A 15,592-nucleotide genomic window follows, 5' to 3' on the forward strand; every position below is an offset into this window, starting at 1 on the left:
GTAAAAGCCCATTCACTACCACTTAAACTAAAATCTGTGATGTTGCCACTTCAGAGGAATGGCTTCACTTACCTGTATGTTTCCAGAATGTTCTCATTTCCTCTAAGCAAACGAAGCCTGGCCCAGTGGCCTAGTGCCTAGCACACTCAGACATTGCTCTTGATCTACTAATAAACTAAATTCTGAGAGATAACTAGACTTGTCATGGTGTTACATAAATTCTCCCTCTGGTAAGACTGAAGCTGAGTAACAGTAGCGATAAGTGGTACAAATCAGGAGGTACCATCTCTGAGAGCCTGCTATGTGCCAGGCTCTCTGAGGCATTTTTGCACACATAGGGGTCTTGACTGATAGATATTGTTAGCCCCCTTTCACAGAGGAGGAAGCTGAGAAGAAAAGACATGGAGCCAGAATTTTAATAGAGGTTCTTTAACCCCATGGCTGTACTCTTTCCACTGTAGCACATTCCTTTCTAAAACTTAAGAGACGGTTACCTGGTGCCACAACCAATCTTTGTCAAAGGTAAAAGTAGGTTCTAGGGTAAGGGAGACTGACATGGTGCACTGGTGTCTGAGATTTGTCCTATGGAGGCATACAGATGTTGAAATGAAGGGGCTGAAAGCTTGGACTCGAGTTCAGCAGACTCGGTTCTTGTTCTTGTTGCTACTTACTAGCCTTGTTCTCTTGAGATTGCTTCCTCACTTCTCTGCTCACTTGTGAGATGGGGTTACTTAGATGAAATTAGGTGTACATGTAGCACGCTTGGCACAGGGCAGGGCTCAGTCAGTACCTGCTGTTACAACAACTGTTGCTTTCATCCCATGTTCTTCGGAAGCATAAGATATACTTGAAAACATCTTTTTAAAAGTTTTTTTTTCAACCACTCATTTCACATATTTGACTAAGCAAAGGGGCTCTGCTTTTATGGTTTTGTTTATGTTTTCTTTTGCTTTTTAATATTAACATCCACCTTTTAGGAAGCAAACTCTGTAGTTATCACCTATTTGGAAAGCAGTTAAGAACCAGAAAGAAAACGGTCTCTAAGGACCAAAAGCAGATGTTATAGAGCAAGTTTCCTACAGCTCCTTGGAGCACGTCGTGAGCACTGGGGAAAGGAACATCAGCTGGAGAGGAGTCAGGGGACCACTCTGACCCTGCTGTTTTCTTCGTAGAACTTCATCTACGAGGGTGTTGTGAAAAGCAGACAAGGTAACACAAATGAATGTGCGTACTGGCCTTTTCACACACAATTCTGAGACTTTGTTATGCATTCAGTACATATTTATTCTGCACTTACATCGTGCCAGGCACTGAATCAGGCACAGTAAGAGCTCCAGGTGTAGTAAGGGGTTGGAAAGCGTTCAGAGTGTTGAACCTCAGCAGAGGTGGGTGCAGAGTGCCAGGGAGAGCCTGTGGGTGTCCAAGAAGCTTTCAGGGGGAGGCAGCCCTGAACCGAAACTTAAGGCCAAATAGGTATTCCAGTCAGGGAGTGGAAATGCGTGTGAAGGCCCAAGAGGGCATAGGATGTTCAGAGAACCACAGGAGGTCCAACCAGCAGAAGGTTAAAAGTAACCATGTGGAAGGCAGGAAGGGGGCTTTAGTAAATTACAATAATAATAAGAGCTATACTTACTGAGTTGTTCATATGTTCTAAGCACTGCACTAAGTTTTTTATCCATGGTATACTGGTGAATTTTCACAGGAACCCAATGAGATGTAGGTATTATCCTGTCCATTTCACAGAAGTGAGCTCAAAGTGAAATAACCTGCCCCAGGATGCACACCTGTTTAGTGACAGCACAGGAATCTGAACCCAGATTTTGCTGATTACAGGACCCAGAAAGAATGTTTAAATTATATTCAGTGGTGTATTATGAGAGAGCAGAAATAGATCCCCATTCAGAATGGTTAAAATAAAAGCTTTGGTGTGAAAACTTTACTTCTCTGTCACCCTTTCCTTTAGCCAGATCGCATTTAGGGATCTGAGTCAAGTTAGTTCAGAAGAGCATCAGATGGTGGCCCTGCCACTCCCTGGGTAAATGACTCTGGATCTGTTTCTCATCTTTAAAATGGCAGGAATGATGGAACTTACCTCGTAGGGTTGCTGGGCGGGTTAAATGAGTTTCTATAGGTAAAGCCTTGGTAGCAGTGTCTCCTACACAGTATTAACATCAATGAAGAGATTGGGTTCCTGTCATCAGCAGAAGAAAGCCAAGTTTTATTTTGAAGATTCAAAAATGATGTTTTGCCTTAACTCCCAGATGTTTTATCCTTTAAAATAGGTTCTTAAACTAAAATAGGTTCTTAAACCTAAGCTATAGGTTCATAGATGGGCTTGAAGAGGGATTTCCATCAGAGTTTCTCAAAGAGTTCTGTGATCTCAAAGAATTCAGCGTGACTGCTTTAAACAGGGCATTAAGAAATTGCTCTTAGAAGGTCTTGGTATTGTGACACGTATCCTCAAACATTTAAAAAGAGGTTCTGGCTGTAAAAATTACAACTTTGTGAGTCACACTTAAGTGGATTTGTTGCTAGTCATTTGCTGCTAGTAATAAAGTATCCAAGTTTTTAAAATATTAACATTTTGTTAAAGGAGAGCCCATGTTATTCCAGATGTAACTACTGTGATTCACTTGCCGTACTGTCTTCTTGCACTAGAAAGTCTAGGGTGCAGTTACTAGCCTTGCATTTAGAGTCACTTGGAAATATTTTGATGTCTCGAGATCATCCATTATTTGTGTTATTTCTAACTATTAATGTAGAAAAATGTCTGTTCCCTGGAAAAAATTTAGCCCTTAAGTTCGAATTCCAAACTTTGGATCCACAGGCCTGAGTTGCATCTTAGAGCACAATGGTTAGGTTCTAAGGTCAGCACATAAGGTGAAAATTGTCAGAGTTTCCCTTGAAAATCCCTTAGGAAGGCTCCACGATGAAGGCCAGCAGTTGCTCAGTCCAACGGAATGTCAGCCCAGTGCACCTGGATTTTACTCTCTTCACCAGGTTGAAGTCATTGGTATATGTTAAAGAGCCATAATTTTATTTTTTAAACAATGTCAGCTCCAAACATCAGAATTACACTTGGATAGCAAGTTACACACACTGAGGAAGACATATAGGAACTATCTGGGGAAAGCAGATCTCATGCTGTCACACACACTCCAAGGAATGGGGTCTTAGAGCAGAATCACACAGACTAATCAATCCGTCTCTCCGTCTCTCTCTCATAGTCAAACAGAACTTACATGAACTCATGCCTTTCTTTGTAATGCAACCTCATTTCATCTTGGGCCCAGTAAAGGGGGATTGGAAAGGATTAGATCACTTAGAGCATTTGGGGATATGAGGCTGCTACTAAATTAATAAAGGAGATGCAGCACCCAGAACTCACTTGTGTAGCATCTCTGAACGTGACTGACTTCACCAGAAGAATACTAAAAATAGGACCTTTACTACTGAAATGAAAGTTTTTAAAGTAAAGGCCTTGCTGATATTTTCTTTGTCTGATTTAGGTCAGAAGATTTCACTCTATCCTCCCTCACCAGAATTTCTATTTTTAAAAAATCTTGTATTAGCTTTTTGGATGCTACAACTTCTATTTTGAAAAATACAGAGGGAATAGAAAGGAACTTTCCTATTGTGGCATAACAAGTTACCACAAATTTAGCAGTTCAAAACAATATCCGTCTATTAGCTCACAACTCTGTAGATCAGAAGTCCAGATAGGGCTCCACTGGATTCTCTGCTCCATCTCTCACAAGACTGAATCCAGGTGTTGGCTAGAACTGGGTTCTTAGCTGAGGCTAGAGGTCCTCTTCCAGGTTGTTGGCAGCATTCATGTCCTTGCAATTGTAAAACTCATGGCAACTTGTTGTCTTCAAGTTCAAGGCCAACAACAGGAGAGTGTCTCCTGTTGGGTCTCACCTCTTTTAAGGGCTCACTGGATAAGGTCAGGCCCACTCAGGATAATCTCCCTTTGGATTCACTCAGATTCAGCTCACTTAGGGACCTTAATTACATCTGCAAATTCCCTTTTGCCGTATAACATAACATGATCATGGGAGTGATGCCCCATCATATTCACCAGTCCTGCCCCCAGTCAGGGGGAGGGCATTTTACAGGGTGTGTCCACCAGGAGGCTGAAATCCTGGGCACCATCTTGGAATTCTGCCTACCACAGAAATAACATGACTGAGTACCTACTGAAGTGCCAAACGCTGATTAATTCCCACCTCTGGGAATGGTATTATCCACGTCTTCCTGACAGGGAAACTAAAGCTCAGGGAAATGAAGCAGTTTGTGTAACTAGTAAATAGTATGGTCAGGTTTCTAACCTAGCTCTGTCGGCCTCCAAAGCCCAGGATCTTTCCATTTTTTCACATTATCTCTGATAAATCCTGTCACTTCCCCCTCCCTTTCAATTTATCTGCCTTTCTCCAGCCCCACAGTCTTGGCTGTAGGCCTTCATCGTCCCTCTTGGGCACTCCTGCAGCAGTCCCCCAACCCCCATCGGGCTTCCTGCCTCCGCTGTTGCTCTGCTCCAGTCCATTCTCCGTGGTCCTAACGTGCAGCCTGACCACATGACTTCCTGCTTAAAATACTTGCATCGCTTCTTTCCAATGCAGTCCATACTCTTTAATACAGGTTACAAGGCATCCATCTCTAAGCACTCCCTGCTTCTCTGAGATCATCTCCTACTTCTGTCTCTGATGAGTGTTACCACTCTGAGAGCCTAGAACACCGGTAACCACTCTTCATCTGGCTAATTCCACCCAGCTTCCCAATGTACATTTAACGTCACTTCCTCCAGAGGCTTTCTTCGATTGCCTAATTTGTGAGGTGCTCCTATTACATGTTCCTGTAACACCCAGTAGTTTCCCTATAATATTGTCGCATTTTATTATGACATATTTATCTGTCTTTTCTGTTAGGTTATGTGTCTGGTTCTTGGCTGTATTCCCAATGTCTGGCACATAGTGAATGCTCAGTAAATATTTATTAAGAAATGAATGGCAGAATACTTTGGTGGGTTACCTTTTTTCTCTTTCCTTTGCAGTTTCCTTTTTAGTCTCTGTTTTTCCTTCTTTGCCATTGAAATACTTTTAATATCACATGTCAGGGGACTTCCCTGGTGGTCCAGTGGCTAAGACTCTACATTCCCAATGCAGGGGGTCCGGGTTTGATCCCTGGTCAGGGAACTAGATCCCCACATGCCGCAGCTAAAGATACTGCATGCTACCACTGAAAGATCCCGCATGCCGCAACGAAGATCCCGCGTGCTGCAGCTAAGACCCAACGCGGCCAAATAAGTAAATAAATAACAAATAAAATATTTTTTTAAAATATCACATGTCAGAGAGCAATCCACTTCTCATGCGTTTTATTCAGGATCAAATAATTAGTATAAGGTGAAGCTAAAATGGTGAGAAAAAATGGTGGGCCTTTAAACTTTACGTTTCGTATTTTTCCACTATTTTATGCTGCTTGACTGCCTTAGAATAAGATCTGGGCTCCAAAAGCTCATCGTCTTAACTACTCACTGTACCCAGTACAGATACTCAATAAATGCCGGTATATTTTCTACATAATTGAATAAAGTCCTTTATAAGAGTTATGAGAGGAACCCCTTTCTTCACTGTGTGGATTTGGATCTAACATATTGGGTAAGAGTTGTGATTAATTTTGTAAAGGTAGTCTCAATTTTATGTTATAGCTGTAGATAGCCTTGTGGAATAGAGAGCATTGACTTTTCATAGTCTTATGTCATGTTTGAGAAAACATTGTTAAAACTCCTTGCAAGTTTTATTTTATGGCCAAATGTCAGGCCTATGAATAAGCTGTTTTTAAAAGATTAGTCTAAAATTTTTCAAGCTAAATTTATAACAAACATGGCATAATTTTCATAGCCAAAGAAGTGCTATCTCATTCAAAGCAGTTACTTTGGAAGACGTTTCAGGGTTGTTTCCATTCTTCAAAAATGGTTTCAGAATTCCTTTTGGAATTAAAGTCTGAGCCATCACACAGCTTTTTTACCGTCATAAGTTTTGGCTAGTCTTTGGCCTTTGAGGATAGCTGTTTTATGAAAACAACGTTAAGAACTAAGGTGAGGGCTTCCCTGGCGGTGCAGTGGTTAAGAATCCACCTGTCAGTTCAGGGGACACGGGTTCAAACCCGGTTCCAAGAAGATCCCACATGCCGTGGAGCAGCTAAGCCCGTGCGCCACAACTACTGAGCCTGTGCTCTAGAGCCCGCGAGCCACAACTACTGAAGCCTGCGCGCCTTGAGCCCGTGCTCCGCAGCAAGAGAAGCCACCGCAATGAGAAGCCCGCACACCGCAACGAAGAGTAGCGCCCGCTCACCAAAACTAGAGAAAGCCTGTGCGCGGCAACGAAGACCCAGTGCAGCCAAAAGTAAATAAATAAAATAAATAAGTTTTTTTAAAAAAAAGAACTAAGGTGAATAAAGTGTGTGATCAGGCTTCGTTTAAAAACAAGGTGCAACTCCGAAGTCACGAGACAAGACTGTGTTGTTTGTTGGTTTATTTTGGCTGTAAAATCAGATTCTTGAGGCAAACAGAAGTTTCCAGTAGCTTTTAAAGCACCAACCAACCGTTCATGTCATTATAACTGCAGGACCAGAAAGGACTATCTTGAGAGGCGATGGAGGACCGATCATCATGTTTTGATACTTACAGATGAGGTTGTAAGGAAAGCCAGACTGAAGACATCTCAGTTTATTAGATAACGGTTATAAAGGGATAATCTTTTCTTTCGAAAAGTAATTTTTTCCGTTACAACATATTTTTTTTATTTGGCCCATAATGCATAGCCCTGGAGGTCAGGCTATGTTGTAGCCATTCTCGTGTTATAACTGGCATAGCTGCAGGATCCAGGGAAGTCAATATTTTTCTAAGTTTCCTTTCTCATCCTCAAAATGAGGTGCTGTCTAATGCACCTTTTCTGGTAGGAAAACTTTTTTCTCCTGAGTCTATGGATAATTGTAAAATGGGATGCATAGTAATATATAGTATATTTTGTTTTATATATCCCTCACTGAACTGGTTTTAAAAGCTCAGTTTGTTTTTGTTTCTCAAAAATCATGCATTGCTTTTGGAATTGTCATAAGTGAAGAATAAACATACTTCAGGTAGTACAAAGCAGTTTGTTGAAGTGAAAGAGGTTCGTCTTACGTTAAGTACCAAAGAATTGTCTTCAGTTATTTATTTACTTCTCACCTTGGACCACAAGAATGTGAATAATAAAAGAACGATAAACTACAAGTGACAGTCAAAGCAGGATCAGGAAAATTTTAAGATTAGAAATCAAAACCAGAGGAACAATATGAACATAAATTTAGCTCTTGACTTTCTGGCCCCAAAGCAAAGGGAAATTATGTGGTTCTTATTTTCAAAGAAGATAAAAACTAGACACCCCAGGAGAGGTAAAGATTTTCTTAGCACTTAATTCTAACCGAAATATGTAACATTTGTAGGAAGGATGAAGAGCTTTACAAATAATTATCAAGTAGCTGCAACAACCTGAAAAATCTAAAATTAATTTAGCATGTGGTTTTTACCTTCTAAATTAAAACTGATACTCATCTCTGAGTCATAAGTAACATGGATTAAAAATTAATTATCGTGTTTAGGAAAGCTGGTTAGTAATTTAGAACTCTTGATGAAAAAGTGCAGGTATCTTTTGTTTTGTTCCCATAGATGCAAGGTTGCTCAACCTGTGTTCTAATTAAGTCTTACCCTGTTCTATTTTTATGTGGTACTAGCCAAAAAAGAAGAACATGTCGGCCTACCAGGTGTTCTGTAAGGAGTATCGTGTAACCATTGTGGCTGACCATCCAGGCATAGGTAAGAACATTTCTCATCTTTAGTGCTTTTACTTTCCATTTGTGTCCCTGATGCAGTGCAGTTAATCCAGTCAGCAGGCAAACTTATTCCCATAGTATGAAAAGAACACAAATCTCATTTCTTTCCTCAGTTGTGCAAGTCACTGTAGATTTTGTCTTAGTTCACCCCGTCCATAAAGCGCAGTACATATATACGCAGTTGCTTCTTTCCAAGATTCTACAGTTGACCTTTTCCTTAAACTGCCCTCAGTATAGAGTCGGAGTGAGATGACATATTATATTGTTCATATTTGTCTCTATATGGAAGTTAGTGAGGTGAGAAGCACACTACACCTCAGGCCTTAGACAAGTCACGTACCCTCTGCACATCTCATTGCTCATTTGTGAACTAGCTTCCCAACATGCTCACCAGGGTTGTTGTGAGGCACACCGAGGCACTGTGAAAGACACAGATGTGCTTTATAAAGCACGACCTCGCTCTACGTGTGGAAGCACAGCATTACACGTCTGGAAGATTGCTTCCGAGCTGCTCTAGGGAAATTCTTCTTTGTCTCTGAGCTCTCAGAAATTCGGTAAAACTCTAACATCTCTTAATCAGTCAAATTCTCCATAACATATTTTCTCTAACTTAAGTAGATAAGCCCTGTTCCATGGGATCAAATTAAAAGACACCAGAAAGATGTTTAAGGAATAAATCCTTAGAGAGTAGACATGTGAGAATTTGAGCCTGTCTCACGGCCACCAAAACAGCCCTTCCCTTCCAGAAAAGAATCAAGGAAAGTGATGGGGTTTGGTTTGGTTTTCTGGAAGACTCTTGTGCTATTTAAATCTGGTCTTCAAGACCCTTTTCCTAGTTTTTGCTCCTATCAGTCGTCTGTTTTGTTTATGGTTAAACCTTTACTGTTTGGGATTGTTTCTGTTTTCTGTTTTTTTTTTTTTTTTTTTTTTTTACTCTTTTATGCTAGATTTTGGGGAACTGAGCAAAAAACTGGCTGAGGTGTGGAAGCAATTGCCAGAGAAGGACAAACTGGTAAGTACAGTTTATTATGGACACATTTTTCATTGCTCTATGCCTTCCAAAATGTGTAATCCTCCTGTACACCATCCCAAACAACACTGAACATAGAAAAACAAAATTACAAATCAGTGGGAAATGGTTTAGCAGAGGGCAATAAAGTAGTTGGTGCCAGTTCACTCTACATGAGGATTTAACTGCAGGGAGGCTGTCTTCTAACCTCATCTAATTTTTTCCCAACAACCTGACATTTGAGCCAAAAGATGACATAACTTGGGCAATGAGTCGTGTTAAAAGAGAATCTAAAGTCAGAGGCCTTGACCACAAACACCTACTAGTCAGCTGTGGTCTGAGAACTGAGGAAAGTGGTCCACCTGATAGTCACAGCAAATAACAAAAACATGGGACAGTGTTTACTCGGTAAGTAGGTTCCAGGTCATCATCCTTGTCAACCATTACCAAATAATAAACCTTCCTGTCAAAAAGCTAATAAGACAATGATAAATAGTCATATTTGAATCACAGTCACTTTCCAATTAGATGATATGAAGGTAGTCTAGGCATTAGAATTACCATCTTGCTTTTTTAAGGTACAGCTCATCTGGGTGAAAACAACATATATTTTTCACCCAAGTCAATTATCTTTAGTTTCTGTTTTCCATGTCATTGTTATCCTAATATTGGTGTTTCCAACCGGCAGGTTAGAAGAAATGTTTAAACCACATGGACATTAGGATGAGCCAGATGTTTCCTCTATGGTTTTACATTTCAACCTTAGAGTGAGCGCAGAATCAATGCTGCGACGTGACCGTTAGCACTGGGGGGTGTTCGTGGTCCTCTCCTGAGATAGTACCGTCACCACCATCTGAAGCCTGTTCACTGACCCTCCAGCTTAAAAGTCAACATTAACCCTGTCTGCTCCCCTCCACTGTTCCCTTTCTTTTCTTCATTCTCCTCTTCCATGACTGCTTTCCCTTTTACTTCTTTGTCCTTTTAAATTTGTTTGCCCTGATCTGATTGCAGATTTGGAAGCAAAAAGCTCAGTATCTGCAACACAAACAGAACAAAGCAGAAGCTACAACTGTGAAAAGAAAAGCATCCAGCGCAGAAGGTTCCATGAAAGTGAAAGGTAGTGACCACATCCCTCTCCTCTTTTCATTCTTTTCCCTAGAGCACTGTGAATTTTGCTTCCTCACTAAGAAATGGGGAGAATAGCCTATATTAGAAGCAGATCTTGATATCCAGATATTATTACTGAATATTAAGGGTTGCCAAAAAAAATTTAGAAAATGTTAAGTCAGAAGTCAGCAAGCTTTCCTGTAAAGGGCCAGAGAGTAAATATTTTATTTTTTGCTTTTTATTTAATATTTTATTTATTTATTTATTTATTCGGTTGCACTGGGTCTTAGTTGCAGCTCTTGGGCTCCTTAGTTGCGGCATGCGAACTCTTAGTTGTGGCATGCATGTGGGATCTAGTTCCCTGACCAGGGATTGAACCCGGGCCCCTTGCATGAGCTTGGAGTCTTAACCGCTGTGCCACCAGGGAAGTCCCTGAGAGTAAACATTTTAAGTCTGAGGGCCATATGCATTCTCTGTCCTGTATTCCTCTTTGTTTTTTCTACAACAACCGTTTAAAAATCTAAAATCATTCTTAGCTCACAGGCCAATACAAAAACAAGTCATGAGCCAGATTTGGCCCACAGTCCATAATTTTGTTAATGCCTGGTAGAGCTCATAAAAAGGGAAAATCTGGAAGAACATTGGCAAGCTTTCTCTCTCTATTTTGTCTCTGTTCTCAGCTTCCTCTGCAGGAGTACTGTCACCCCAAAAGAAATCCCCACCCACCACCATGCTGTTACCCGCCTCGCCAGCCAAAGCCCCTGAGACAGAGCCCATCGACGTGGCTGCTCATCTCCAGCTGTTGGGAGAGTCCCTGAGCCTCATTGGACACCGCCTGCAGGAAACCGAGGTGAGGGCACTGCCAGCAGCATGACTCCAGTTGCTTATATAATTTGAATCCACTTACTCATTCCACATACATTCATTGAGCAACTACTGTATGCTGGGTTATCCTGAGCCAGGTGCTTAGGATACAGTGATAAGAGAGATGGTAATAGAAACATCTAGAGATTTGGAATCTACCTACTGGCTCTCAAAGTTTACACTAATACCGTCCTATTGAAACAATGGCACAAAAGGAAATTAGACTACCCTGTAACTTTTTTTTCCCCAGTTTTACAAAGATACAATTGACATATAATCCTGTAACTCTTTTTTATTTTTTAAAAATGGAATGGGAAAAATGAGTACAAATCCCATGGAAGCTTTGATCATTTTTATTTCTAAGAGAGTTTGACTTTTTCTATGCATTTCCAGCAAGGTTTTCAATAGACAGATTAGATTGTACAAGGGATTAAGTGTTCCTCTACTGCTTTGAAAGTAGGTAGCAACTGGGAGATTGAGGTTCTCAAGCTCTTCATTACTCTGCACTTGAATCATACAGTGCTATGTACCCTAAGGAGATCTGTGTCCATTTTAGCTTCAATTTCAAAATCACTTAACCTGCAAAGCTGTCATGTTCCATTTCTATTACCATATTCAATTTCTAATCATATTTCTCCCTGGCTAACTCAGTAAGTAGTGTAGTATTTCAGTTTTCCACTGGGTCCTAATAGGACATTTCAGCAAAGAAATCAGTCTGAATTACTAAAGCCATCTTTAAGCTGAGAAATCAGTGTAGGGATATAAAACTACTCACTTGCTTTTATGTGGAAGTTGAATTATTATTCAACAAATAAAATGCCAAAGGCTGCAAGAGATGAAGCTTTGTCTAAGTTCTTTGGCTAGTTTCTCAAAATGTAGTAGGTGTCAAAACAGCTGCTTTCTTGTAGGCCCAGATATTTGAATGGATATAGATATTTCCAGAATAAAATATTCTGGGATCCTTATTTATTTTTCATATTTAGACATTCTTACGTTTCCTAAAAAGTTAAAATTTTAAATGATTTGTTTTTTTCACCTTCCATATTCCAGATTTTCCCTGACATTTCCATTGAGTTTAACAAATACTTGTTGAGTACTTAGGCATTATTCCAAAACTGGGGGGAGTAGAAATTATGATGATTTCGTATCCTCAGGAAACTTACAGTCTAACTGGAAAGATAGAATAGATAAATAATTAGCAAATAAAACAAGCCAGCTTCTGTGAGCAGTTGCTGTGGGAGAGTTACATGTACATATTGACCAGAAAAGGGAAAGAATGTTGCAGAATCTCTAGTCCCCTTTTTTTTTTAACATAAGGAGCAGTCTTATTACGATAGAATTCACATACCATAAAGTTTACCCTTTTAAAATGTAGAATTTAGTGGCTTTTAGTATATTCACAGATTTGTGGCTCCATTACTACTGTCTATCCCAGATCATTTTCATTACCCCCGAAAGAGACCCCATATACATCAGCAGTAATTCCCCATTCCCCCTATACTCCACTTTTTCCCAGACTTTAATCATTTGTGTATATCTTCACAATTTTGCCATTTCCACATACCACTTTATACTGTTATTTACTTTGTATTTTTTTAATTTTATTGGGGTATAGTTGATTTACAATGTTGTGTTAGTTTCAGGTGCACAGCAAAGTGATTCAGTTACACATAAACGTATATTCATTCTTTGTTAGATTCTTTTCTCATATAGGTTATCCCAGAATATTGAGTAGAGTTCCCTGTGCTATACAGTAGGTCCTTGTTGGTTATCTGTCATATATAGTAGTGTATGTATGTTCATCCCAGGCTCCTGATTTATTTATATTTTTATTTAAATAAATTTATCCATGCTTTCACAATGATGTCCTCGATATCACAAGTGAGATACTCTAATCTGTTTTCTAATGTACCTCAAAATGGATGTATATCAAATAATTAACGTTCACCTCTATGCCACCTGAAATTAGTAAACGTACTACACTTTAAGGATCACTGATTTATACAGTTTGCTCATTTAAAGATTGAATACCTGAAACCTAACGAAATTAAGTGACCGTTATTACAAGTTTACGCAACTCGCTGTGACCAAGCGCAGCTTGCCCCACTTCTCAGCCTGCTCTCATTCTGCGGCTTTGTGCCACCTGCAGCAATTACAGCAGCGCTCGAGAGCAGAGAGTTAGGGGGTCAGGAGAGGGTCCGTGAAGGGGATGTGGGGTTCCAGTGGGACCTGGAAGGATAAGCAGGACTTGGTATCACGGAGATGTTGGAGAGAGACATCGTAAACCAAGAGAACATCTGCTTCTCGGCCCTGGAGTTTTCTGCAGAGATGGGTCAAAAGAGACCCAGTGGGGCTCCAGACGCCCCATTCCCACTTTAACCAGATCTTTTAGCTGTTTTATATATTGGGGTTCCACTTAACATTTTATTTCCAAAGGGGTTTATTGCTAAAATGATGAAAAACTAGAACATCCAATGCATAAGGTAGAGGAAGGCTGAATATTAAGGGCATGGTCCAAACTACAGAGGGAAATGACTGCTCAGGAACTACCAGAATTTTTTGAGTAGGGGGGAATGATCAGAGCTCTCATTTGGTTTTCACTGAGAATATCTTCTATTTTAGATTGGGAGTGAAAAGAGACCAGAATTAGGGAAAAGTTACAACAATAATCTAGACTAGACATGATGAAGATTTGAATTTAATTTAACAAATATTTATTGAGAGCTTACTCTGTGCAGAACCCCAGTAGTTATTGGAAGGATATAAAAATGAGTATGACTTGGTTCCTGCTCTCAGGTTGCTTATTGGGAGAGTCAGACATAAAATATTAGCTATCATTAACTGTAGGGCAAAAGTATGGAATAATATTACTAATTGCTGTCTTCCGTTGAATGCTCACTCAGGCAGCTTTGGTTCAGAGGGCTGTACATGGATCCTTTCCTTTAATTCACACTGCAACTTTGTGAAACAAAATGTGTGTTCCCTTATTTTAGAGAAGGAAAAACAGACTTAGGTTAAGGAACTTTCTCTAGAGTTTAGCCCATAAGTGCTAAAACAGAGCCTTGAGTTTGGTGGCGTGACCTCAGGGTCCATGCTTTTAAGCCTTTGCTGCCTGCCTTGGAAGTGGGGGGAGACATTGGACAAGGAGAATGAAGGGAAAGAAAAGTCAACGGTGGCAAGGCCTGGAGACTGGGCAGGTGTGTGAATGGTGGTGATTTTAGCAGAGGAAGGGATGCTAGGAGGAGGGGTAGGTTATTTCTCTTTACCGTGTGCTGAGATTGAGAAATATCCAAAATGAAAGCCCTAGCAGGCAGTTTTGGAGATGAAGATGTTGGTAATGGTAGTAATCATTACTGATACTTTCTGAGCACTTTCCAGGTGCCAGGCACCACCCCAGGTACTTAATGTCTGTTGTCTCACTTAATCCGCTCCGTGCTACAGATGCTGTCGGTACTGTGTTTCTCAGGCACAGCATAGAAAGCCGCTTGCCCCTCTCGGTGAGTGGGATATAGCCAGGTTCTCTACCCCGCATCTCGAGCCCAGAGCTCGAGGACGCTTCTGTGCTGCCTTCCTAGGTGACACATCCTCAGAGTACTTCTGGTTGAAGCAGATTATACAAGAGCTGGGCAGCATTATTTGTAGCAAGCAATCTTATTTGTTATGTCTTTGAATCACAGAGATATAAACAATATGCATTTTATAAGTTAAATTTTAAAAAGAACAGAAAAGTGGTATCATCCACTATCAAAAAAGCCACATATGTGGAGAAGTATGTGTGTGTTTGTGTTAATGTGTAGAATTCTCATGGTTATCACATTTGAGCTATATTTGTGGAGTTCATAGGAAAAATACTTTTGCATAAATGATCTCCACAAATCTTCCCAGCAGGTCTCCAGAATAGATGAGGCAGTTTTTACGATTTTTCAGTATAGGTTTTTTGGGGTTTTTTCCTACGTGACTAACCTAAGGTCTCACAGAGGGTACAGTGGATTAGGAATATAGAAAGGAAACCTGGGAATGTATTCTTATCAAAGCAGAGACCCTCCATTTCTGCCACAAGTTTCATAGAACCGCCCAGGTCTTAAAAGAACCATGCAAGGAACTCACCCAGAACCTGGAGGGAGCCTCAGGAGTGTGATTCAAGCTGCAGTCCTCTCCTGTCACGCTCTCCTTTTCAGGGCATGGTTGCTGTGTCCGGCAGTCTGTCAGTGCTTCTGGATTCCATCATCTGTGCGCTTGGCCCCTTGGCGTGTCTGACCACACAACTACCTGAGTTGAATGGCTGTCCCAAACAGGTCTTGGTGAGTTTCCTTGTTTCCTGGGATTTTGGGGGCCAGACCCCTTGGGAGCCAGAGAGGCCCTGCCTTAATGAGCCCTATCAAGTACAAGCCCATAAAGCTTCCTGGATATAGCGTTGCCATAGGCTGTCGGCCCATGGAACATGACACTGAGTGTTGAATGTATGCCAGGCTTTCAGTGAAATAGCAAACACGCCATTTCCTAAGATTTTTCTCCTTTGGAGAGAAGCGTTGTAGCCCTTAAGGTACTGCACCTCCTGTGTTGCCTATTTGCTCTTCCAGAGACAAAGAAAGTACAGGAGTCTCCTGCCTCTATTTTACTAGGATTAATGGGAGAAGTCAGCAGAAAAGCTCCCAGCATAACAGACACCGGCGTGACATCTCTCTCCCTGTTTTCTCTAACTCTAGATTTTCTTTCTCATCTCTCTCCCTTGAACAA

The 15,592-nt window shown here is 40.7% G+C and overlaps 1 protein-coding gene across 6 annotated transcripts in view; it reads left to right on the forward strand.

Moving 5' to 3' along the window:
* Positions 1-15,592, forward strand: part of HMGXB4 (HMG-box containing 4) — a 30,733-nt gene that overhangs the window by 13,006 nt on the left and 2,135 nt on the right. For 5 of the 6 annotated variants that reach the window (XM_028490589.2, XM_028490585.2, XM_028490587.2 and 2 more), the window contains 5 exons: positions 7,777-7,858; positions 8,823-8,887; positions 9,896-10,001; positions 10,672-10,841; positions 15,034-15,156. In XM_028490589.2, the coding sequence (XP_028346390.1) occupies positions 7,777-7,858; positions 8,823-8,887; positions 9,896-10,001; positions 10,672-10,841; positions 15,034-15,156 (546 nt within the window). The remainder of the gene's footprint in view (positions 1-7,776; positions 7,859-8,822; positions 8,888-9,895; positions 10,002-10,671; positions 10,842-15,033; positions 15,157-15,592) is intronic. The other variant, XM_007114982.3, reaches the window with a different exon arrangement.

This window comes from Physeter macrocephalus, chromosome 6 (genome assembly GCF_002837175.3).
Source record: "Physeter macrocephalus isolate SW-GA chromosome 6, ASM283717v5, whole genome shotgun sequence".
Lineage (NCBI taxonomy): Eukaryota > Metazoa > Chordata > Mammalia > Artiodactyla > Physeteridae > Physeter > Physeter macrocephalus.